At 40.1% G+C, this 23,838-nt stretch overlaps 1 protein-coding gene across 16 annotated transcripts in view; it reads right to left on the bottom strand.

Annotated features, from left to right (window-relative positions):
• LDB3 (LIM domain binding 3) overlaps positions 1-23,838 on the bottom strand; it is a 205,526-nt gene that overhangs the window by 61,639 nt on the left and 120,049 nt on the right. For 14 of the 16 annotated variants that reach the window (XM_044300293.1, XM_044300294.1, XM_044300292.1 and 11 more), the window contains 2 exons: positions 12,697-12,866; positions 11,176-11,212 (listed from right to left, as the gene is read on the bottom strand). In XM_044300293.1, coding sequence (XP_044156228.1) covers positions 11,176-11,212; positions 12,697-12,866 — 207 coding nt within the window. Of the gene's footprint in view, positions 1-9,590; positions 9,967-11,175; positions 11,213-12,696; positions 12,867-18,811; positions 18,833-23,838 lie in introns of those variants that run through there. The other 2 variants (XM_044300301.1, XM_044300307.1) reach the window with 2 other exon arrangements.

The following is a 23,838-nucleotide window of genomic DNA, read 5'->3' as shown; positions in this document are numbered from 1 at the left end:
TAAGGTATATTACAGCTATCTATCTAAGATTGTAGTATTGCAAATCTCCACCTAGTGTTCTACAAAATAATGTAGGATGCAACCTACAGCTTCAAGGAGTTGGCCACTATCTATCACTTTCAGCAAGACCACATGCATACAGCTAGTGATAGGCATTATTAAACCATTGGTGCCAATGTCTATTGTTTTAATATAATTAAATTATGTTTTCTTACAGGTCTGCTCACCTGCTTCCTAGCGCTGTGCTCCCAAAATAGCTACTGATGATGGATCCCATCCATCAGCAGTCTCAAGTTGCTTACACTGGGAATGGATAGGGGAACAAGCGCATGTGCGGTATGTCCCCAATCTAAGTGAATAGAGGCCGCTTATGGGAGTACAGCCTTTATGGAAGTACAGTGCTAGGAAACATGGGAGCAGATCTGCCAATGAACATTTTAAACCACTGGAGATCGTCACTGATGGTTTAATAATGTCTATTACTAGCTGCATGCACTTGCTGTTTCCAGTACATGTATAGCTATTAACAGAACCAACTCCATTAGTACAAAACATATATACTTATAAGTATATGTACTTTAGTGTGTGGATCATTGGAGGCACACTTTAAGAAAAAGGATTTTAAAGAAATAAAATCTGCTGGAGAGAAAAAGCATCTTGGTAATCTTGGTGAGTCATGGATTTCAATGTTTCTGGTGAAGCTGGAGTGGAAAGATGGATTACAAGGTGGAAAACAGAAAAGTGAAAACAATAATATACCAAGAACCTCCACAAATCATGCACAACAAGTTAAAAATCACTCTTAAAGCAGGTAGGTGAGAAGCATGTTGAATAAAGCATGGTGTTTCAGATGGATCAGTAGTCCTATCAGTAGCAGGGTGAGGCTTCTAGCAGCATTAGGCCTTTTTTGTTTTAAATGTATTTTGTCCAATAGCATAGTAAATCATTTTCAATAGAAAGAAACAAAAGCAGTTTTTCACCTATACATAATGTGTGGGAACCTCTTCTATTAGGTAGCAGGGAATTGAAAAATGTTAGAAGAAAGGATGTTAAATGGAAACATAAAACTAATTGAATAAGGCAAACACACATAGCAAGTAGTAGACCCTATGCCATAACATATCCATTTTGATGTGTGCAAGTACTTTTATTGTTATTTTACTAATATCACTATTGCTATTAAATTTAATTCCTAACAACAAATTTAATTGTTTAGAAATATAAATATTCCTAATGTTAGAATAGATTTACACATTTTAGACTGAGTAACCACAATGCTAAATTCTCCCAGTGTATACTGTACAACTAATGGGCCTATAGATTGCCATAAGCCAGAGGTAGACCAAAGGCGTGTTCGTTTGGTATATGTTTGGATAGGAAATGTTGGCATACCCATGCCTTAAAGGGGTTTACTTTTTTATTCTTTTTTTTTTTTTTCTTTTTCCTTTTTTTTCTCTGGATAGGTCATCAGTATCAGATCAACACCCCCACCAATCAGCTTTTTGAGAAGACAGCAGTGTTCGCAGTAGTGCCATGGCTTTCTTGCAGCTGTCCATAGGCCATGTGACATTATGTTCATTGGTCACATGGCCTAGATGAAGCTCAGCCCCATAGAAGTGAATGGGGCTGAGCTGCGATACCAAGCAGAGCTGCTATCAAATGGATGATGCTTTGTTTGGTGAGCAGAGAGAAGGCCGCAGAGCTGCTGTGAGCGCTGGTGCCTTCTCAAACAGCTGATCTACGGGGGTCCCGGGGGTCCCATTCCCACCAATCAGATACTGATAACCTATCCAAAGGATAGGTCATCAGTAGAAGTATCTTAGAAAACCCTTTTAACTGCATTGACATGCATAATTGTCTATGCTTTTCAGTGTAAATGTATGCAAAAAAGTATACCATGCAGTGTGCTTTTTTTATGGTAATCAATGGTACACGCCTTTGGTATATGGATTTCTATTGGCATACGTCTGGAGCATGCGTTCAAATGATGTGAGTCTAGTTGAGTTTTTACATTTTATCTCCTTTTCTCCAACCTAGCAGCAAAAATTAAAAGTTAAAAAGTTTTAAATATATAAGGTTGTTTCTGATTAGCATAGGATGTGCCATAAGGGGCTGATTTGTGCAGATCCCACGTCTCAGATCCTTGTCTATTAGGATAATGGGGGTTCCATGACTTTCATTTACAAATCCATAGTGATCCCATTGGTGGTCAACTCTTTAACATCCATATACTAGGATGGAGACATATATTATTTACAGCAGGGAAACTGACTGGTGGAGTCCGCCTTAAAGGACCCTCCTTCTCACAGTTAATTGGCAATATTTTGTACAGGTTTCCAATGATCAAAATGAATAACAATACATTTAAGATTTTTTGCTCTAATATTTATATGAGACAAATCATAATCATTCAGACTAGAGTGGATAGTTATCTACATGTTTACTGGCTTGTCGAAATTCTACTTAATCTATGTCATTTTATTAAAATTCTATTTAGTGTTTTTAATCTATTTTCAATAATTAGTAAATATTGCTTTATTTAATTTGCATAGGTTCAAAATACGGATGATCAGATTTTTTTCTTGGCATAGCAGAAATTTAATGCTATATGTAAACTTTATTTTAATTTTAAAATAATTATATGTATAATGAACATTACAAATAATTAACTCTAATATTATGATTGGTCACTATATTTAAAAAAGGAGTAGATAAAAAAAAAAAACTACTGGTAATTTGAAATAACAGGCACACCCAAGAAGAGTTTTTTTGATGTTTTTTTCTGTTTGTCTTTTTTTTTTATTATTGTAGCAAGACAACATGAAGTTAAAAGGAAATTAAGAGAACATACAGAAGCAGAACACTAATTTATTTATGTCACATGCATAATTGAATGGATAAATCTGATATTCAGGAACAAAAAAAATAAAATTAGCCGGTCTCTGTTCTCAGCCACAAAAGACGAACAGCCCACGCTACAGGCCTTTAACGACAAATCTCTTTGCAAGTTCTACACTGAAACATTTTCAGGGAAGTTTGTTCTACTAGCATAGTCAATATGCTCCTTAAAGGGGGTTTCCAAGATTGTAATACAGGTCATCAGTATCTGATCGGTTGGGGTCCAACACCCAGGACTTCGACTGATCAGCTGTTTGAGAAGGCAATGTTGCTCCTGTGCGGGTTGCAGCCTTCTCTCAGCTTTTCCCAGGCCAGTGACGACATGTTCATCAGTCACGTGGCCTAGATGCAGCTCCGTCCCAATCAAGTACAGTGCTTGATAAGCATGCAGAAGGCTGTGGCGCTTACAGGAGCGCTGTGGTGTCTTCTCAAACAGCTGATTGGTGGGAGTCCCTGGTGTTGAACCCCCAGCGATCAGTTACTGATGACCTGTCCAGAAGATAGCTTATCATTGTTTAAGTCTGTGCTGGTGTCTTCTCAAACAGCTGATTGGTGGGAGTCCCTGGTGTTGAACCCCCAGCGATCAGTTACTGATGACCTGTCCAGAAGATAGCTCATCATTGTTTAAGTCTCACAAAACTCTTTTAAGGTTTACAGGACTGATTCTTTTCTGCTAATGACACTGTTCTAAGTACAGGTTTTGTATTAGCTTTTTTCCTGGATTTGCAAAAATCCATAATAGTTGTTTGACCACTTTTGAAGGAAGACTCTAGGAAAAGAACTGATACATTATGTTATAGCTAGAACAGTGCCTGAGGGGCTTTGCTTGACAAAGAACACCAAATATACAACCACCCCTTTGGGCTAAGCACTAGGTACAATGCAATCTATGATTTATTTTTTCCTTGATTTTTCTTTTAACTTCATATCTATTCTTTCTGTATATATTCATATAAGAAAAGATAAGAGCAATGTTTTACTCAAGCAAATAGCCCAGTGGACATAATATCTTTGAAGAGGCAGATATATTATTTATTTAAGACAAGCACTACATAGATTTAAATGTAAGTAGATTTAGAAAATTTGGCAACTAGATTTGGAATTCATTGGACACACATGTATGTATAGGCTTTAAGGACGGATAAACAAATGGACTATTATAAATATTGCCATATATTCTTTCCATTTCAGACAGAGAACATGAATATCTAGTCTTTATATGACCATTACAGAATACAGTGTATTACTTAGAGTGAGGATTTAGAAAATTTCATCTTTATTGCTGTAAAAGTCAATTACTACTCCTGAAAGAAATCCCTTTTTGGCACATTAATTGGTATTGGTTTATGTTAATGCAAGCAAAGGTTATGGGAAACTGCAGATGATGCCCAAAACATCTCAAGACTCAGTGTAAGCCATATCTCCATGCCTTAGGTCAGATTTTAGAAAGTGATCAGTCTGCCATGAACAGTACTACTAGTCTAGAATTTCAATTATAATGCATATTGTACGATGCATGCAGTCAACATCTACTGCATTCAGTACGTGCAATGCACAGTCTTACCATATGGTATAGACTGCTAATGTGGTAAGCACAAATAGAATTGAGGAAGAGTGAGCGAGATTGAGGAAAAGGGATAAGATGTTAGTGAAATTAAACAAGCGCAGGCCACAGCAGAAAGACGTACGTCCCTATACCATATGCAATCAAGCAAATTTACCTTGGAGGCCGATATTTTTGATTTGTTTTAGATTAAGGCTGGCAGCCCAATGGAAGCATCTTCATGGATGCACAAGCTTGCGGCTTATTGGTTCAGTTTGGGATTGCAGGAAGGATAGGTTGCCCACGTGCTACATTGTATCTACTGAAGCTGGTTTTAAGTGTTCACTTTAAACCGACTGAGTTGGAGCAAACATTTTGGGCAGCAAAGAAAGCATGAGATTTGAACTTTATGAAAATGATGGCCTTTTTATGAAGACTATGTAGGCTTTTGTTCTTCCTTACAAGGACTCAACAAATGTACAGTACAGCAGTGTTTCCCAACCAAGTTTCTGTGGGACATCAGGCTCCCCTAGAACCTGGTTAGGGGGTTTCTAGCAGAAATCTGATCTCCAGCTTTCAAAAGGGCTTGACAACATATTCTAAAAGTCTGAGACAGGATTTCTCTGCACAGATATTGACTGTCTACACTGAGGTAAGTGCAATAAATATTGCACTAAATTATACAAAAATATAGTAGAATTAAGGCTGCTTTGACACAGTCAGTGTTTGAACAGTGAATTTCATCAGTGATTGTGAGCAAAAGCAGATGCTGGTCAAAACGTGCAAATCTTTCCATTACACCTTATCTCTGTGTAGCCTTCACTCCTGGTTTTGGCTCACAACCAAACCCTGTGTGAAAAGGCCTTGCAAGGAGGTTGTATATGTGTAGGGTTTGTGTGAGAGTAATGCTCAATCTATGATACACAGGAATTTCTAAGCATGGGAAATTGATTCCCAGGGGTTTTCCATGGAAAATTGGTTAGGAATCGCTGTAGTACAATATTTGGTCCCTTATATGAGATTATATCATGGCATACAGTATGTAGATTTTATTATTTGTAGTTTTTGTAGGCACATTTTTAATGATGCAGACTATAGTCTAAAACTTTTAATATTCCCTCCAGTGTTTAATAATGCATAAATTATTATATCATGTTCTGTGCTTTAAAAGGAACCTGTCACCATGAAATGCCGTACAATCTGCAAGCAACATGTTATCAAGCAGGAGCTTCTGAGCATATTGATGTACAGGTTTGTGGGGAAATTAAAAATTTTAATGTATTAATTTAAATCTCAGTTTTTCTGATGACACATTCCCTTTAATACCATTTATGTCTACAATAATAATAGCATTGTCTCATAACTTCATATCCATCTGAAATAGGTTCAACGGTCGTCGTCCCCCCCCCCCAGCTTGGCACTTATAAGGCTGACAGCCAGTGTCTGGGGTGCTGAGGGGCCACCAGTAAAATTTACCGGGGGCCCGCTGTAAAGCTACATGCAAACACTAACTGCTCACACAGTGGCAGCAGCAAGGTACTACGAGATAATTCCTTACCTAGAAGTCATCTCTGCCACCCAATTGCATCTATAATAACTAAGTACTTTGTTAAATAGTGTACCCAGTTTTTTTAAAATGAACATAGCCTTGTTGAGATGCTGTACACTGCCTATCCATATGTAGTGCAGTCAGTCCACTGTGCCATGTGCCACTTGTGTAGGGGACTAGAGGCCCACTTTGCTCAGAGGTCTAGCAGGGGATTCACCTGTTCCTCTGTGGGCCAGTCTGAGCCTGCTGACAGATCTTCACACATATAAATCCTCACTTATCTATGTACTGGTGTTTATTGTCGGGAGAGAGGTTCTGCTGGACACCACTGCCAGTGTTTATTTTTTCAGTGGATTCTACTAGGTTTTACCAGTTTGAGTTAGGCTATGTTGTGTACCTTACAGCAGTGTAGTGCTTATTAAAGGGGTTGTCCAGGTTCAAAGCTGAACCCGGACATACCTCCATTTTCACCCAGGCAGCCCCCCTAACTTGAGCATTGGAGCAGTTCATGCTCCGATGTTCTCCTATTCCCTGCGCTAGATTGCACAGGGCAGGGGCTCTTTTGTTTACAATAACACACTTCCGCTCGGCAGTGTGTTCGGTGACATCACCGCCTCTGATAAGAGTGCTTTAGCGCTGCCCTAGCTGTTTTACTGGCTAGAGCAGCACTAAAGCCTGCCCTTCAGTGCCGGTGAAGTCACCGGGCTTCCTGGCAGCCCCCTAGAGAGCCTGGTTTGTCACCTGAACTCATATAAATGCCTTTGCCCTGCGCGATTTAGCACAGGGCAAAGGAGAGCATCGGAGCATGAACTGCTCCGATGCTCAAGTCACGGGGGGTGGAGGTATGTCCGGGTTACGGGACAACCCCTTTAAAGTCTCAGCTGCAAGGTGACAATTTCATGTGTTTTAAAATATAATAGAAATGAAAATGAAAATCTTTCTCAACTGGCCTCCTCTGTTTTCCAAACATTGTCTAGCCCCAATCTATGTCTATATCTTAGCTGTCATTAGCAAGACATTGTGAGGATCTACATCTTTAAGTACGTCAGTATCCCTATCAAAATGATGAAACACCAGCGCACAAGCATGTTGAAGCTTGAGTATTTTTTAGCCAGATTCAGAAGGCCACAGCAGATGTTATTCAAGTCAACAAAACCTAGATCACCATGAGGTAATATGGTCATCTGAGTTTGTTTTAATAGAACTGAAGAAGGTCTGGGAGTTGTGGACTTAGAGAAAACCTACCCAGTGATTTATGCTGTCCCATCTCAGAGCATATTACATAGGGAGAGAAGCAGAGCTCAGTGATATGTCGGTTTATATGATTCGGAGCAGGGTTTCTGAGTAAAAAGCAGAGTAAATCTTCACAGGATTTCTAGGAGAGACGGTGAGAGTCCTTTTTAAATAGCTCACACACAGTGATTGACAGATCTTCCTATGTTAGTACACAGAAGGTTGTCAATCAATGTGTGTGAGCAGAGTACGCACGTCTCTCGCTGACTCTCCTAGGAGTCCTGTCAGGATTTACACTGCTTTTGACTCAGAAATCCTGACCTGTTCCAAATCATATAAACCTATATATCAAAGAGCTCAGCTTATCTCTGGCTATCATATCCTGCTCTCAGATAGGGCAGCAAGAATCACCTGACAAGTTCTCTTTAAATGGGCTGTCCAGAATTAGAAAAACATGGCTGCTTTTTTCCAAAAAACACCACACCACCTCTGTCCATGGGTTGTATCTGGCATTGCAGCTCAGCCCAACTGAGGTGAATGGAGCTGAGCTACAATACAACACAACCTCTGGACAGGTTTTTTGCTGTTTGGAGACGAAAACAGCTATGTTTTTACAATTCTATACAATCCCTTTAAAGGGGTTGTCTCCCTTCATCAAATGGCGTTTATCATGTAGACAAAGTTAATACAAGGAACCTTCTAATGTATTGTGATTGTCCATATTGTCTCCTTTGATGGCTGGATTTCATTTTTCCATCACATTATACACTATAATATATCATTTGCCCCCTTAACATCAATGCTATGGACATCTGAAACCAGCTCCCAATTTTACTCCCTAATTAGTTTATCGAATAACCCACCTTCATTCGAAAGCTCTACCATTAAGGGGCCAATAAGGCATCTGCCTGATAGTCCATAGTCTATGTGGACAGTGAGAAGACCCTTAATAATATATTATCAGCCGGCTGATTAATACGAACAAGTGATTTTTTTTATTCACCACTTTATTTCACAACACAAGCACACATTGTGGCTCTATTAATATAGAATAACATAAGCAAAAGCAATACAATAAAGTTAATGTGTAATTCATACATTAAAGCAACCCAACATCAAAACCAATACAAGAATCTCTTATATTACATCATCTCACCTGCCTATGGTAAAATACCTAAGGAAGCCTTACCAAACCTGCCATCTAACAGGAGAATTAATGATAAACATATCCAATATTCTATTATAAATTTTCTACAGAAAGCTTCCCAATTTTAAGTGATGCTTTCATCAGGTCTTACTTAGTGGAGTAGGCTTCTCATGTTTATTAAAGGGGTTGTCCGATTTCTAAAATATCCCCCCCCCAATGCCTGGGCCCTTTGCATGGATTATGCTTACCTGTTCCCCAACACCTACTTCGCTCTGGATCCCTGCACGGCTGCCACTACATCCCCCCGTCACTCGGATCAAAACATCCAGCGACGGGATGGGGGAACAGCCAACAGCAGTCCACAACGGGGGCAAGCCCCCTTCAGGCTGGACACCATCGAGGCCTGCTATTGGCTGCTCCCCCTGTCACCGGCTGTTTTGATCCGAGTGACTGGAAGATGCAGAGGCGGCCCTGCAAGGATTCAGCAGGTAAGTATAATCCATACAAAGGGCCGGGGCATTGGGGGGGATATTTTAGATATCGGATAACCCCTTTAACGTTTGTCTACTTTCAATCTCTAATTGACAATTACTTAGGGCATGGACTCTTTGCTACAGAACATGGACCATGAAACTGATGATGAGTCCTAACATCTTTATTTGCTAACTATTAACCATTTCCCTATACTTAATAATTAATAACTGACCTAGAAGATATCTTTCAAACTAATGATCAGAGTATCATCATTAAAGCATAAAACCATGTCCAGTATACACACTGTACAAACATAAAAGCTTAGAAATCACTTAAGACAACTATGTGCACAATCTTGCAGGGCCTTTAAATGTACAGATATTATAAGCACCTTCCCCATGGAGTATATGGTTAGAAGAGAAGTAACAAACTGCACTACTGAATATCACTCTGTATAAGCAATCTTTCTGACCAGTAGTAGTATTGGTATATGTATCCCAGAACTAATATTGGCCTTTCCCCTCTATAAATTCACTCCATATCCATAGCAATTCTAGTAAAAGCACTTGGGCTATTAGGGTTGCATATGGCGTCTGTCATCCATGGTCTATATAGTCAAATCCATCAAACCAGTGTCCACTATTCACCTGCATAGCAGGCATGTACATCACTCAATCCTACAGAACAGCTTCGACCCTACATTCTAAATTACCAGCATATACAGTGATCACACACATCCTGATAAATGTTAGTTTACAGCGTTTTTATTTATAAGAAATGAAATACAAGAGCTAGTTTATTTTTTTATGATTCCAAACAGCATATTAAATGCAAACTCAAAGCAACTATCCACTATTACTGTGATATCATTGATAACAGTGGGGTAAAATCAGGTAAAGACAGGCACTGTGATAACAAGCCCTTATGTTTTTCTATTTATATATTTATATTTTTGTGTATATGGTGTGCATTGTGTATCTTTATTTTCTTTGCCTTTCAATAGATATTGTATTACACGTGGGCATTTAGCTTTTAACATTAAGGATTTGTGCTGAAAGGCCATGATGCCAGGTGCGCAATTTGGCAAAGCGTGGGCTGTTACGTTCCGTTTCAAACTTTTCCCTGTGGCATGGAAAAACAGAGAGAGAGAGAAAGAGAGAAAGGAGGAATAAAGGTGTTAGGGACAGTGACCTTCACTCCCCTGCCTACAAACATGGCAATTTATTTGGATTTTTTTTACTATGCCAAGATGGCCTTGTAAATTAGTAGCTTGTTGATCAACCCCATGAATATGTGACTTCTAAACATTTGCTAGTATGTTTTTGGGTGCATATTTGTGTGGGTGTGAATCTGGAACAAATAATTGCACCCACTAAACAACTCTTAGAATGCCAGCCAAGGATCTGGAAATTTACATGCCATGTTTGGTAGCGAACACATGGTAGCTTTTTCCTCTTTGCCTGATAACCTAGAAACAGTAACATCTCCCATAAAGATGATGGGCTTATTTCTTTTAGCTTCATTGGTCTGTTAGGAGACACTACTTGAGCTATGATCCAGGCATTGCGTTGACACCATAATCTTAAGAGGACCTATCCTCTGTTTCCCTTCCAGTGCTTGTAAGCTGGTTGAGTAGATGCCAACAACCATCCTCCATTGTCAGACACAAGTAAAGTGAGACATTTTATGCTGAGGATTATTTTTTTTCATCCAGCATTGAATGTACTTGAATTTTTATTTAGCTAGACCTTGCATTATAACATTATAATTCTCTGTTTGGATCTGTACACTTTTAACTATATAATGAGTAGAGCCCTGGCTATCCATTCAGGCACAACATATAATTATAGGTGCTTTAACATAAAAATGATGTGCTGGTTGACGCTAATACACCCAGGTAAAGAAGGAGGTGTGGACCTGAGCTAGGTCCTACGTAGCAAGAATGCCCTTGTCAAGTTGTATTTAATACTGGCTTACGTAAGTTTGTGCCATTTATTTTCCATTTATTATTGTGAATTTTTCATAACATGTACGGTAATTGTATTAAAATTCCTATCAATGTCCTTATATGTTAAAGAATTTTTTATATTAAAATTACTATCCAAATAAATTGCCCACTTATGCCACAACATCATATATAGATGAATTTGCTAGGATATATGTTTTAAAAAGTGGTCACCACTATTTCAGTATAGCCAATTGAAAAGCCAATAGCAGATTAACATCAGTGTTAAATCTGGTTTACATTCGTGTTTATTAATTTTGCTTGACAGCTTTAGGCATTTTGTTATCTATTAAGATGGCCGCATGGTTCTGCTGCTAGTTGCCTACCTTGCTCTTCTCAGAGCATCTTCGTCAGGGTCTTGCACTGTAAGGTAAGTAAAAAAAAAAAAAAAACACATCTTAAGAATACAGAGATCAGCACAATCTATCTATCTATCATCTGAAATACATGTAGTAAAATTGTTGTGTGTCATAATTTCAAGGTATAAAGCCGTTTTGTAGCCTTCAGTCTTAAGACTCATGCAAATTATGCAGTATTATATGTATATTATTCTTCTATTATGTACAGAGCTATAATAAGGCACCCATAGACGTACATGGGTATTTCCGTATGCAGGGGTAGACTTGCCATAGACCTTACATGGAAACCTCCCAGTTGGCCAATATCATGGGGTCCCCCTGAGCCTCCTCAGAGCCGCCATTCAGGTAAGTAATGATCTGACACTTATAGACTTGGGAGCTTGGAGCATCAAGTATTGTACCTGGCTGGTGGGTGCAGATACCCTCTTGTCTCCTTGCTTCAACTATATTGCCATCCTGAGGCAGTGGGGCAGAACTTAACACCTGGTGCTGGCCACCATAGAGGGGCAACATCTGGGGAGGTAATGTTTGCTGTTGGGGTAAAATTTTGTGCTATACTTTAGCATTTAGCTCTGCTGGGGCAGTATATTGTGCCTCAATATGGTATTACTGGTCTCACCTACTTGTGTTGGTACTGCTTTCTATCAATTTTGAGCTGCCTACAACATGGTGTACTTTTAGTGTTTTTCCAGGACCACTTTAAGGCCCCAATATACTCCTGTCTGTATACCTCCAATCTCATGGTAGCATGCTCCATCAGAGTTGTATGTACTGAAGAATAACTTCATACTTATAGCACCAGTTTGAGTAACAGATGTTAGCACACAATCACTTATGGGACTCCTTGTGCTGCTCTACGGCCTCTGTGCCATATACATGAGGCCAAAACATCTGAGAACTCCATATTATAATATGAAAACATTCTCATTATTGGTATTTTATAACGGAGGAATAAATATCTCATACGTTTGTTCTTATGACAAGAATCCAGGTAATCTACATAAAGCTGATTTGACCAGTATGTAATTTCTTACTGTAACTCCCGTTTAGAGGAGTTCCATTTTTATTTCTGCAATACTAAGGGGCAATGGCAGTGAACACTAAAACTCCATTAGTAATATATCACGTTAAATGTGTTTCCCAACTGATTGAAATTGTTGAATGGATTAAAATTTTAAAATGTATGGATTAAATTTATGTATTAACATTGTAAAATAATTCCTACTCACCTTACCATCAAACTCTGCTCCAATGCTAATGCTTCCACTCTACTTCCTGTTCCTCCTACTACTCAGCCAATCACTGGCCACTGGTGTGTCTAGTGGAACCAGAAGTAGAGACTGGCAGATGATGGGAAAGCACCAGAACAGGAGTGGTGAGGGATTGGTAAGGTGAGTAGGACTTATTTATTTAACAAAATGCAAAGCTTTTAAAAAAATGGCTGTGTAGCCCTTTTCGCTTTCATGATAGCCATAAAAATCTACTCACTGTATTCTGTTCCTGTCATCTGTGCAAGGACACGGAATGACTTGGACTGCAGGTTGGCAGCACGACGTGCCCATTCGTCAATCTCATGTTCACTTTTGCCCTGATTTTTAAGCACAGCCTGATATACTGGAGAAGCAATGTCTACAAGAGGATCTTTAACTGGGAGGTTACTGCAATGTAGAAAGAGGGGAGTTGAAGATTTGCTACAAATTATTCATATATCCATTTTATGTGGACGTATTTCTGGGAAAAAGGCAAATATATATTTAAAAAACATTTGATAAAATGTTAGATTTGCAACTCTTCACTATAATGGATTTCAAGTATCTCCAGAATTGAAGGCCTTTGACAAGTCTTGCATTTAAAAAAAATTTTACAAATTGAATATGGTAATATGAAAATTGGTGGAAACATCCGCAACAAAATCCACGAGTCACATTTTATCAAGGATTTTGCACCAGATTTACCATGGATTTCACCTTATGTAGTGCATTTCAATTCTGCACCACAGGTTAACTTCTGCCCAGATTCTATGCAGATTATTTTCCTCTAGCATGTAGATAAGATTTTGTAAAATCACAGTTTGTGTCAGAAAATGCTAAGTGTATACTCTCCATGAGAACATGCTCTTAGGGTAATGCCACATGTAGCGTGGTGGGAAATCTGCTTTGTAAGGCCTCTTTCACACGGGCGTTTCGGGAAAATGTGCGGGTGCGTAACGATTTTTCTGCGCGAGTGCAAAACATTGTAAAAAATCGCGCATGTTTGGTACCCAAACCCGAACTTCTTCACAGAAGTTCGGGCTTGGGATCGGTGTTCTGTAGATTGTATTATTTTCCCTTATAACATGGTTATAAGGGAAAATAATAGCATTCTGAATACAGAATGCATAGTCAAATAGCGCTGGAGGGGTTAAAAAAGAAATAAAAATTATTTAACTCACCTTAGACCACTTGTTCGCGTAGCCCGGCATCTCCTTCTGTCTCCTTTGCTGAACAGGACCTGGGGTGAGCATTAATTACATGAACAGGACTTGTGGTGACGTCACTCCGGTCATCACATGTTCTATCACATGATCCATCACCATGGTAAAAGATCAGGTGATGACCGGAGTGACGTCATCACAGGTCCTGTTCATGTAATTAATGCTCACCCCAGGTCCTGTTCAGCAAAGGAGACAGAAGGAGATGCCGGGCTACGCGAACAAGTGGACTAAGGTGAGTTAAATCATTTTTATTTCTTTCTTAACCCCTCCAGCGCTATTGTACTATGCATTCTGTATTCAGAATGCTATTATTTTCCCTTATAAACATGTTATAAGGAAAAATAATAATGATCGGGTCTCCATCCCGATCGTCTCCTAGCAACCGTGCGTGAAAATCGCACTGCATCCGCACTTGCTTGCGGATGCTTGTGATTTTCACGCAACCCCATTCACTTCTATGGGGCCTGCGTTGCATGGATTATCGCACCGCAATGCACAAAGAGGAGCATGCTGCGATTTTCACGCAACGCATAAGTGATGCATGAAAACCACCGCTCATGTGAACAGCCCCATAGAAATGAATGGGTCGGTATTCAGTGCGGGTGCAATACGCTCAACTCACACATCGCATCCGCGCGGAATACTCGCCCGTGTGAAAGGGGCCTAAGTGGCCACAGTCAGCAGCAGCAGCAAGAGCTGCAGAAATGTAATAATTTTCCTTCTGATTGTAAGCTTTGGTGGAAGGATAAAATCTGCGGCAGAAATGCACAACCACAATTGAAATGCTGCATATGTAAAATCCATAACACATGTGGGGATTTCGGTACGGAAAATGCAGAGCATGTTTAAAGAAAATCTCACCCACTTCATTGCTGATCTAATCCGTTGGAGTTGTAAATATTGGACAATCTACAGCATTTATGGTACGAGTGGCCACACCATTAGGACGGATGCACACGGTACAGATTTCTGTGTAAAAAATCTACATGAAATCCGTACCAAAATGCACATAAAGTCATATTACTTATAAAAAAAATTGTTGCATTTTAGGTATGGATTTTATTTTTTATTTTTTGTGCGGATTGATGCAGATTTTTCACAGATCTCACTCTTCCATTGAAAAGGGTGAAATCTGTACAAGAAAAACACAACACTTAACATTAATTTCCATTACTGCCAAGATTTAAATGCAAGATCTTGCCAAAATGTTCATATTCAGTATACAATATCTTTATATTAAAGCCTGATGCACACAACCATATTTTCTATTCGTGCCCAATCTGCATTTTTTGCGGATTGCACACCACCACATTTATGTCTATGGGTCCACAAGCAAAAAAAAACAGCACACGGATGGCAGCTGTGTGCTGTATTGTTCTGCAAATTTTAAAATATGTCCTATTCTTGTATATATTGAAGACAAGAATAGTCATTTCTAGTAATGGTAGTGAAAAAAATGTGGATTGCACATGGAAGGTGTCTGTATTTTGTGGACCGCAATACGGACATGGTTGTGTACATGTGGTTTAAATTACCAGTTTTAGACATTTATTTAGGCCAGGTTCAAATAGGAGTATCACTGGTGGGGCTGTTGAACGATGAAATGCTTCTAGAACTATTTCTACAAAAAAATATATGGCACTAGGTATAGAGTATGCACTTCCAACTTTTTACTTGCAATTTTGTAAATTATGGGCCATCAGTGGGGAAAATGCAACAAAATCATTATAACTAGAGTTTGCTGCCATTTAAAAAAAAGGGCAGAATGCTCTAAAACTTCCAAAAACATAAAGAGTGGAAGTGCAATGAGTGAATGGTTACTTCAGAAATCCTATTCACCAATATTGCATATCTGGCCGCTAAGGTTAACTACAGCCACAGCAATCCTCTGTGTTAACATGGCCTAACAAGTGCAAACAAAGCTTTTCTTTTAATTAAAGCCATGGCCAAGACCAGAAAAAATGGATTTTTTTTCTAAAAAACAAAACAAAAACCATAGTATCTCTTTTGTCCACTAAATTACTGAAGCTAAAATGCCAGGCACAGTCCATGAATAGAAGTGGTGCTATTTCTGGAAGAAAAAGCAATTTACCTTTCTGATCTTGGATAGCCCCCTTATAAATGAAAAAAAAAAAAAACCTGAATGATATTGCCCAACTCAATGACCTAGGGCCTACACAAAGCTATAGTCAAGCAAGAAGTGTGCTCTTAGGCTGGGTTCACACCTGAGCGTTTTACAGCGCGTTCCTACGCGCTGTAAAACGCTCAACAAGGAGAAACCAATGATTCCCTATGGGAATGGTTCACACTTGGGCGTTTTACAGCGCGTACGATCGCGCTGTAAAACGCCCGACGCTCCAAAAAGTACATGAGCGACTTTTGGGGCGTTTGTGGCCATAGGACACTGTAGTGAATCACACAAACGCGCGTCAAACGCGCGTTTACTATTACAAAAACGCGCATAAAAATGCGCGTCAAAAACGCGCGTAAAACGCGCGTTTGCGCAACGCTCAAGTGTGAACCCAGCCTTAGAGCGGATGCATGACAAGTCTCTGTGCAGCCCCGGCCCTGGAGTATTGGTAAATTTGGAAAAACTTTGTTTGCATAGCCTTTTTTTTTTTAAACCATATTCGTATACATAATAATGCAGTAATCAATCACACAATCAAACCTCATGACCAAATTACATTATCTCGTTGATTTCTATATCCTCATTTGAATCACTGGATTTAAAGAAGCACCAATATGAACTAAGGCCTGATTTTACAAGGTATAAAAGGTTTGATTGTGTCATCAACCTTACAGAAACAATAATATGACATTGACTGTTGGTTCTTGGTATATATATTGCCACATTATGGATCTGTACCAATGTGAAATGTACTTTACCCACAGCAGATTTGACTTAAAGGTCCTGGCATGAGCTTGAAAAATATACAGTGAAAATATCAACTGAACCTCTACGACACCTGGTCACGATGGACGGGGACTGCTGATTACTGGGAGAATTGGGACTTCACAACAAAATTATGTAGTCTGTTAATGTTACATATCAATTAGTTCACAACTCGCATATAAATATTACCTCCAGCATAGGCCCACAAAGTATGACTATGGCAGAAACCAGGATGAGATGCTGAGAAAATGTAATACTTTGCTATAATGAAGTGTTTGCTACAACAAAGCATTTGTGTAGTGTGAACCTAGAGTGCAGTATGTAGCAGGGTTGATTTCCGAGCCTCCATAAGATTGGTAACCAGGTCACAATAACTAACGATAAGCTATTATGGATTTTATGTTACTACAGTTAATTTCCATGAAGCAGTTGAACTACAGTGGACCACCTTGGCCAAATTACCCAAATAATTCTACTGCTACATTTTGAAAATGTTAATAGGCCCAAGTGATACTATAGAGATGGATGAAGTAAGGAGAAGGCCTTCTACAGAAATGCTCAAAACTAACTGCATATGTATATGTTTTGAAGTCAGTAAAACCCTGGGGCTTGAAATATTCTTCAGTTCATACTGTGAGGTATCTGTGAAACAGGCAGACATATGACAACCACATAGAGACTAAAGCAAGCACACGTATAGGCCTTGTAGGAGTGACTGAAGTCATATGATGGCCAGTGGGATCAGTAATAAAGAACGTTGGCTGACCGTGCCAGAATCAGAAAAATAGATGCAAATCCCCTAATGTCCTGTAAGATGGAACAAGTATGTGCACAAAGCAACTTACAATACAACCTATTAACAGTTAACCTTGGACTAAGAAGCATTACACAGAAGAACGCACAGTCAAAGAAATCTCCCACGCAATATAATGTAGCTACTCTCAAGTACTGATCACTGATCAAGAAGCAAACTGCATGTCAACTATGATGAAGCAGAGTCAACATGCATCTTATTTAAGGGAATCTATCACAAGGACAGACTGCTGCTAACTTGGGCATGGGGCTAAAATGAAGCCAGTTAACACCCATCCAAATGCCAGGTGGGAGTTTAAATGAAATGTGCCCTCTATGTTGATATAGTACTCTGCCCCTTGAAAGGGTTTTCCCATCATTCAGAGTGATTGCTTATGCTTGCTAGGATATGCCATCACTTTAAGGTTGGTGGCTGACCTCTGGGGCTTCCACTGATCCTGAGAATAAAGGGGAAGTACTGTCCCCTTTTACATTTTCCCCGCATAGTGGCACTCCTGTCTATCCAGCTGTGCAGGAAACTGCAGTTGGTCCCATTGTTAGCCAGGTGGCTTGTGGATGGCCACTGATTATACAGTGGTGGCATGTCCTAGAGATATGCCATCCCTTTTAAGATATAAATACATACATCTTTAATCTTTCTACTAATAGAACTCACATGATGCCAATTTCCTTCTCTAGTTCTGTTTAGTCCAACAATGGCTCAGGAAGCACCTCAGCACTTTTGAGTGGCCTAGGGGGTGCAAGTAATGTGTTTGGCATTATTCATTTTAGACCCTCAATTAAGGGCTCATGCACACAGACATTGACCGGCCGTGCCATGCATTGGGGACCGCAATGTGCAGTCCCTAATGCACGGGCAACATCCGTGTGAACTCCGCAGACAGATCCAAACCCTTTAAACTTGAATGGGTCTGTGATCTGTCCACACCACAAAAAGAGAACATGTTCTATTTTTCTATTTTTTTTTTGCAGTACGGAGGCACGGAGAGAAATCCCATGGAAGCACTCCGTAGTGAATGAGTCCGCATGCGTGATGCAGTGAGCATATGACCAGTGCCCAAATATTGCAGACCCACTGGTTGTGGGCCACAATACGGGCATGGCTGAGCAGAGGCCGTGTACACAAGGCCTAACACTTCTGAGGGACTGTTAAGTTTTGCATTTAAAGGGGCAGTTGTTTTGCCTCCTTTTACTTATGTAGACAGTAACCATCTTACATCAGTTATGTGCATTGATGGCTGTGATCTGAAATGTAACAAGATAATGACGAGCTGTAAAAATGTTGAGTTATTGTAGCAGGAATACTTAGAATGACTTTTTCCATATAAAAACATCCCTGTGGAGTGTAAAAACATGATAAATGTCCACCTAGGAGGAATAAACCTAGCCTTTGTAGGATTAGGTGAAAAATGTCTACTTACTCTGTGGCCGTTTCAGGAGGACTGTGATTGATACCACCAAACCCAACAGACCAGTGCATTGAGGTTTGGTAACCATCATTATGGTGGTGTGATGGGCGCAACAGAGTGAAGTTAGTATGAGAAGTAAGTTAATAAGGAAAGAATGGATAAAGAGGAAAAAAAAAGAAGAATATAGTCAGTAAAGGAAAACATAAGCACAATGAACATGTCAAATTTGCCTCTTAAAAACACAAGGAGAAGGGTCCAACAAGCTGGAACGGCTATGAGGCAATGATGGTGACTGTAAAACACAATGTGAGTTGATCAAGTAATTGACTAGACTGCTAGTTTGTAAAGTCATTATGCATTACAAGCTAATATACACTCAGCCTGAAAGCAATTGTTTTACTAGCCGTGTTAATTTTTAGTTGTGCAGTCCTTTCCATTAATGTATGTTCATCATTATTGTATCTGCGCCATTTAGATGACTTGGACTCTGACACTTCTTACTCATTGATTTTCCCAGTCAAAGAAGCGACTATGTCAAATCAATGAGACAATAGTACAAAAAACAAAAAACACTGAGGTAGGAAAAGGCACTGCAAATTGACAAGTTACAAATCCATATAACAGATGACTGTGACAGGCACAAGCATTGTACACATCTGTGGAAACTGAAGACAATGCTATGGTTGTAACTCTGTAATTAGGCTGCAGTTAATCCTGGTTCGCAAAGTACATGGAGCTGGTCAGGCTAGAATATGTCTGATGCCGTTTAATGCTTTGTTTTACTTTTGTATTACTGACTCAACTTCCACCAGTTTTGGGATTGATCTCCTACCTTTTAACTAGTTGTGTCATCTAATACATTGGGGGCATATCGTTAGGATATGGACCGCGCATATGCAGCCGCCCTCCATTCATACCTAAGGGACTGCTGAAAATAGCGAGCGCTGGCTCAACTATTTCCATCAGCCCCATAGAAGGGAATGCAGTGGTTGCCCGGCTCGTGCGGTGCGCTTCCAATAAATGTTGGCACTCCCATCAAAATGAATGGCGGGCAACAGGCATGTGCGGTCCACTCTCCTTCTATTTGTGGGCTCTGTTTTAGGCCTCCTGCACACAAACATTCCGTGTGCGGACCCATTGACTTGAATGGGTCTGCAAATCTGGAGATGCGGAACGGAAGCACGGAACAAAACACTACAGAAGCACTACGGAGTGCTTCTGTGGGGTTCGGTTCTGTACTTCCATCCTGCAAAAAGATAGAACTTGCTCTATCTTTTTTGCAGAACAGATGGAGGCCGACCCATTCAAGTTCAATGGGTCTGGATCCATCCCGGCCGCAGCATGGAGGTGGCCCGTGCATTGGGGACGGCAAATTGCTGAACCCAATGCACGGAACGGAACAAATACGTTCGTGTGCAGGAGGCCTTAGAGGTAGGTGTGGGTCTCAGAGGTCGAACCTACACCTTTTGGACATTGGGGGCATATCGTAGCTATTTGCCAGGTATGCTCAACCTGTGGTCCTCCAGCTGTTGCAAAACTACAACTACCAGAATGCTTGGATAGCTTACAACTATTAGGGCATGCTGCGAGCTGTAGTTTTGCAACAGCTGGAGGGCCGCAGGTTGAGCATCCCTGCTATATGCCATCAATTTATGAGATGAGTTAACCCATTTAATATAGGGCAGAGGTCCCCAACCTTTTGTAGGTAGTGAGACTTTTTCAAACAGAACAGATGGTGGTGTGCAATATGGACTGTCTAAAGGGCAAAAGTCTATGAAATAGACCAGGTATGTCTTTAGTCAAGGTTTACCAATTGTAAGGTTTTGATCTAGTACCCAAGTACTACTAATGCTATAATGCCCCTGGTAAAACGAGATTGGAGCACTCAGGCTCCTTTCACACTAGCGTTCGTCGGTCCGCTCGTGAGCTCCGTTTGAAGGAGCTCACGAGCGGACCCGAACGCCTCCGTCCAGCCCTGATGCAGTCTGAATGGAGCGGATCCTCTCAGACTGCATCAGTCTGGCGGCGTTCAGCCTCCGCTCCGCTCGCCTCCGCACGGCCAGGCGGACAGCTGAACGCTGCTTGCAGCGTTCAGCTGTCCGCCTGGCCGTGCGGAGGCGAGCGGATCCGTTCAGACTTACAATGTAAGTCAATGGGAACGGATCCGCTTGAAGATGACACCATATGGCTCAATCTTCAAGCGGATCCGTCCCCCATTGACTTTACATTGAAAGTCTGAACGGATCCGCTCAGGCATCTTGCGCACTTAGAAATTTTTCTAAGTTATTAATGCAGACGGATCCGTACTGAACGGAGCCTCCGTCTGCATTAATATGATCGGATCCGTTCAGAACGGATCCGATCAAGCGCTAGTGTGAAAGTAGCCTCAGACATCTCCTTTTTAATATGAAAAAAAAAAAAATACATAAATCCAAACAGGAAACGTTTGCAATGAACTAATGTGCTTCTTACTGAAATTAACTGAAAGAATATAGTATAGTTTAGTAATACACACAACATATTCTTCCAAGAAGAACCAAATGTTTGAAAGAAATCTCCTGCATAACCTACAGTGTTTAGTCTAGTGTGATGGAAGTTGAGCCAGTCGCTGCGTCTTTGTGAGAGCTGCATATCTTCCATAAGCTGTATATCAGCCATAGAGAATGCACACTGGTAATATAATCATGTATCATATACAATCACTGCACACTTAGAGGACCTTTTGTATTTTTTGTTTTGTTTATTTAACTACCTTTACTTGTGGGGTACGCTCTGCTGATGTTGTCATCCTTGTTCTTTTTTCAAATTCCCCTTGCTTGCCCCATCATGCCCCCCTGCAGTTTTCATGCCCAGTATGTTAATGCTCAGCATCGGTACAGGGAGGGGGAGACACCAGGGTTTCTCAGGGGGCGTCTCCTTCTCCCTGGCCGTGATACGCTCCTCTGTGATTGGACCGCGGTACAGCCAGGGAGAAGGAGACTCCCACTGAGGAACCCTGGTGTCTCCCCCTCCCTGTACTATTAACATAATGGGCACGAAAACTGCAGGGAGGCACAGTGGGGCATGCAAGGGGTATTTGAAAAAAAGAACAAGGATGGCAGCATTAGTGGAGGGTACCCTGTGGCAATGGTACTAAATTAAGCAAAACAAAACAAAAATACATGAAAGGTCCTCTTTAATGGCCACACTGCAATGAGCTATATTATATGTGCACAGTATGTCCTGTTTATTTTCTTCTGAGACATTGGTGAGGAGGTCTCAGAGCCATTTCTGAAAGTGTCTTCATCAGCAGCACAGATTGTAGACTGTGAATATGTCTTATGGACAGTATTTCCCTGACACAGTATCTGTACCTATTTCTGCCTCTGCACTCCGGTTACTATAGCTATGGTATCTATTACACTATAATTTTACTTTTCTATTTGTATATTCAGCTTTACTGAGGGTGACTGACTGTTTAAGGCTACTTTCACACTAGCGTTTTCAATTCCGCTATTGAGATCTGTCATAGGATCTCAATAGTGGAAGAAAACGCTTCAGTTTTGTCCCCATTCATTGTCAATGCAGACAAAACTGAATGAAACAGAATGCACAAGAATGTATTCTGTTCCATTTGGTTGCGCCCCCATCGCGGACAGAAAAACGCTGCAAGTAGCGTCATGACACACAATGTAAGTCAATGGGGATGGATCTGTTTTCTCTGACACAATAGAAAATGGATCTGTCCCCCATTGACTTTCAATGGTGTTGATGACGGATCCGTCTTGGCTATATAAGACATAATACAACCGGATCTGTTCATGACGGATGCATGCGGTTGTATTATTGTAACGGAAACGTTTTTGCAGATCCATGACAGATCTGCAAAAAATGCGAGTGTGAAAGTAATCTAAGTGGTTTTAAAGAGTGTATTTTATGAGTATACAACCAGTATGACACCACTGACTGAAATTGTAGAAGGAACTATTTCTGCTTCTACTTTTGGCTTAGGGCACTACAGTTATTATTTTATGTCGGTATGAACTCATCCAATATTTCAAGACAAAAAATAAATCATTTCACCTGCCTAATAAAGATATCTTGCATCTAAGCTAAACGTATGTACATTGTGTTAGAAAGTGATCCTGGCCTATTAGCTCCAGAAACAGGTCCTTTTGTGATACCAAAATACATAGGATTTTTCTCTGTGGTTGTAATCTCTGGTGGCCACATGGGAGCAGAGATGAGCTATTTTTTTTACCTAACTGTGCTACCTCATTGTTCTGTACTTGGCAACGGTTTAAGGAATGTTATCTACTTATTTTATACAATTTATACAATAGAAATATTCAGCAACTCTGGATTCGGAAGTATATCAGTTATCATGCACAGCGTCAGTATTTTACCGTATCTGTCAGGAATCATGGGAAAAATGTAACTGGTATGAAACATTTACTTATAGTCTCATTTTTATATTTGTCTGCAGTTGTCCTATAAGTATAGACGGTAACATCTGCACTTGACTGACCAGTAACAGACCTGAATCTATGAGGAAAAGATTTTTGTATTGGTAGAGCACAGTAAGGACAAAATATCTTGTAGAATAGTTGATATTATTTTGTCTAATGTCTATATGGTGGATGCTTTGGTTTATGAAATGTGTTAAAGAGGGCTCATCGTTTCTCGTAATTTGCCTATTTTATTAAACATTCATATTCATATAAAGCCTGTTTTTTTTTTATGTGTTCCCCTGGTATTCCTCTCGGAAATGTAGGAATAACCCGATAACTGGGTGTTTAAATGGGATGTGTCCCTACAAACATTGTGCAGTCAGTGCCGATGTGCAGGACTGTGGTATTGACATAGGAAATGGTAACACCACTTGTCACTATATTTTTCCATGAGGAATAGGAGGGAACTGGAGCTATAGAAGAAAGGACACATCAGTATTATTATTTTATGGGCAATACATATATTTACTGAAACAGTCATGTCAGACGAGCTGGTCTTCTTTACTGGCTTAAACAGTGGTGTACCTTCAATGGAGGCAGACCATGCAA

Source organism: Bufo gargarizans, chromosome 6, assembly GCF_014858855.1.
Source record: "Bufo gargarizans isolate SCDJY-AF-19 chromosome 6, ASM1485885v1, whole genome shotgun sequence".
Taxonomy (NCBI): domain Eukaryota; kingdom Metazoa; phylum Chordata; class Amphibia; order Anura; family Bufonidae; genus Bufo; species Bufo gargarizans.
The sequence above is the reverse complement of the archived record's forward strand: the minus strand, read 5'-3'. Positions and strand labels throughout refer to the sequence as shown.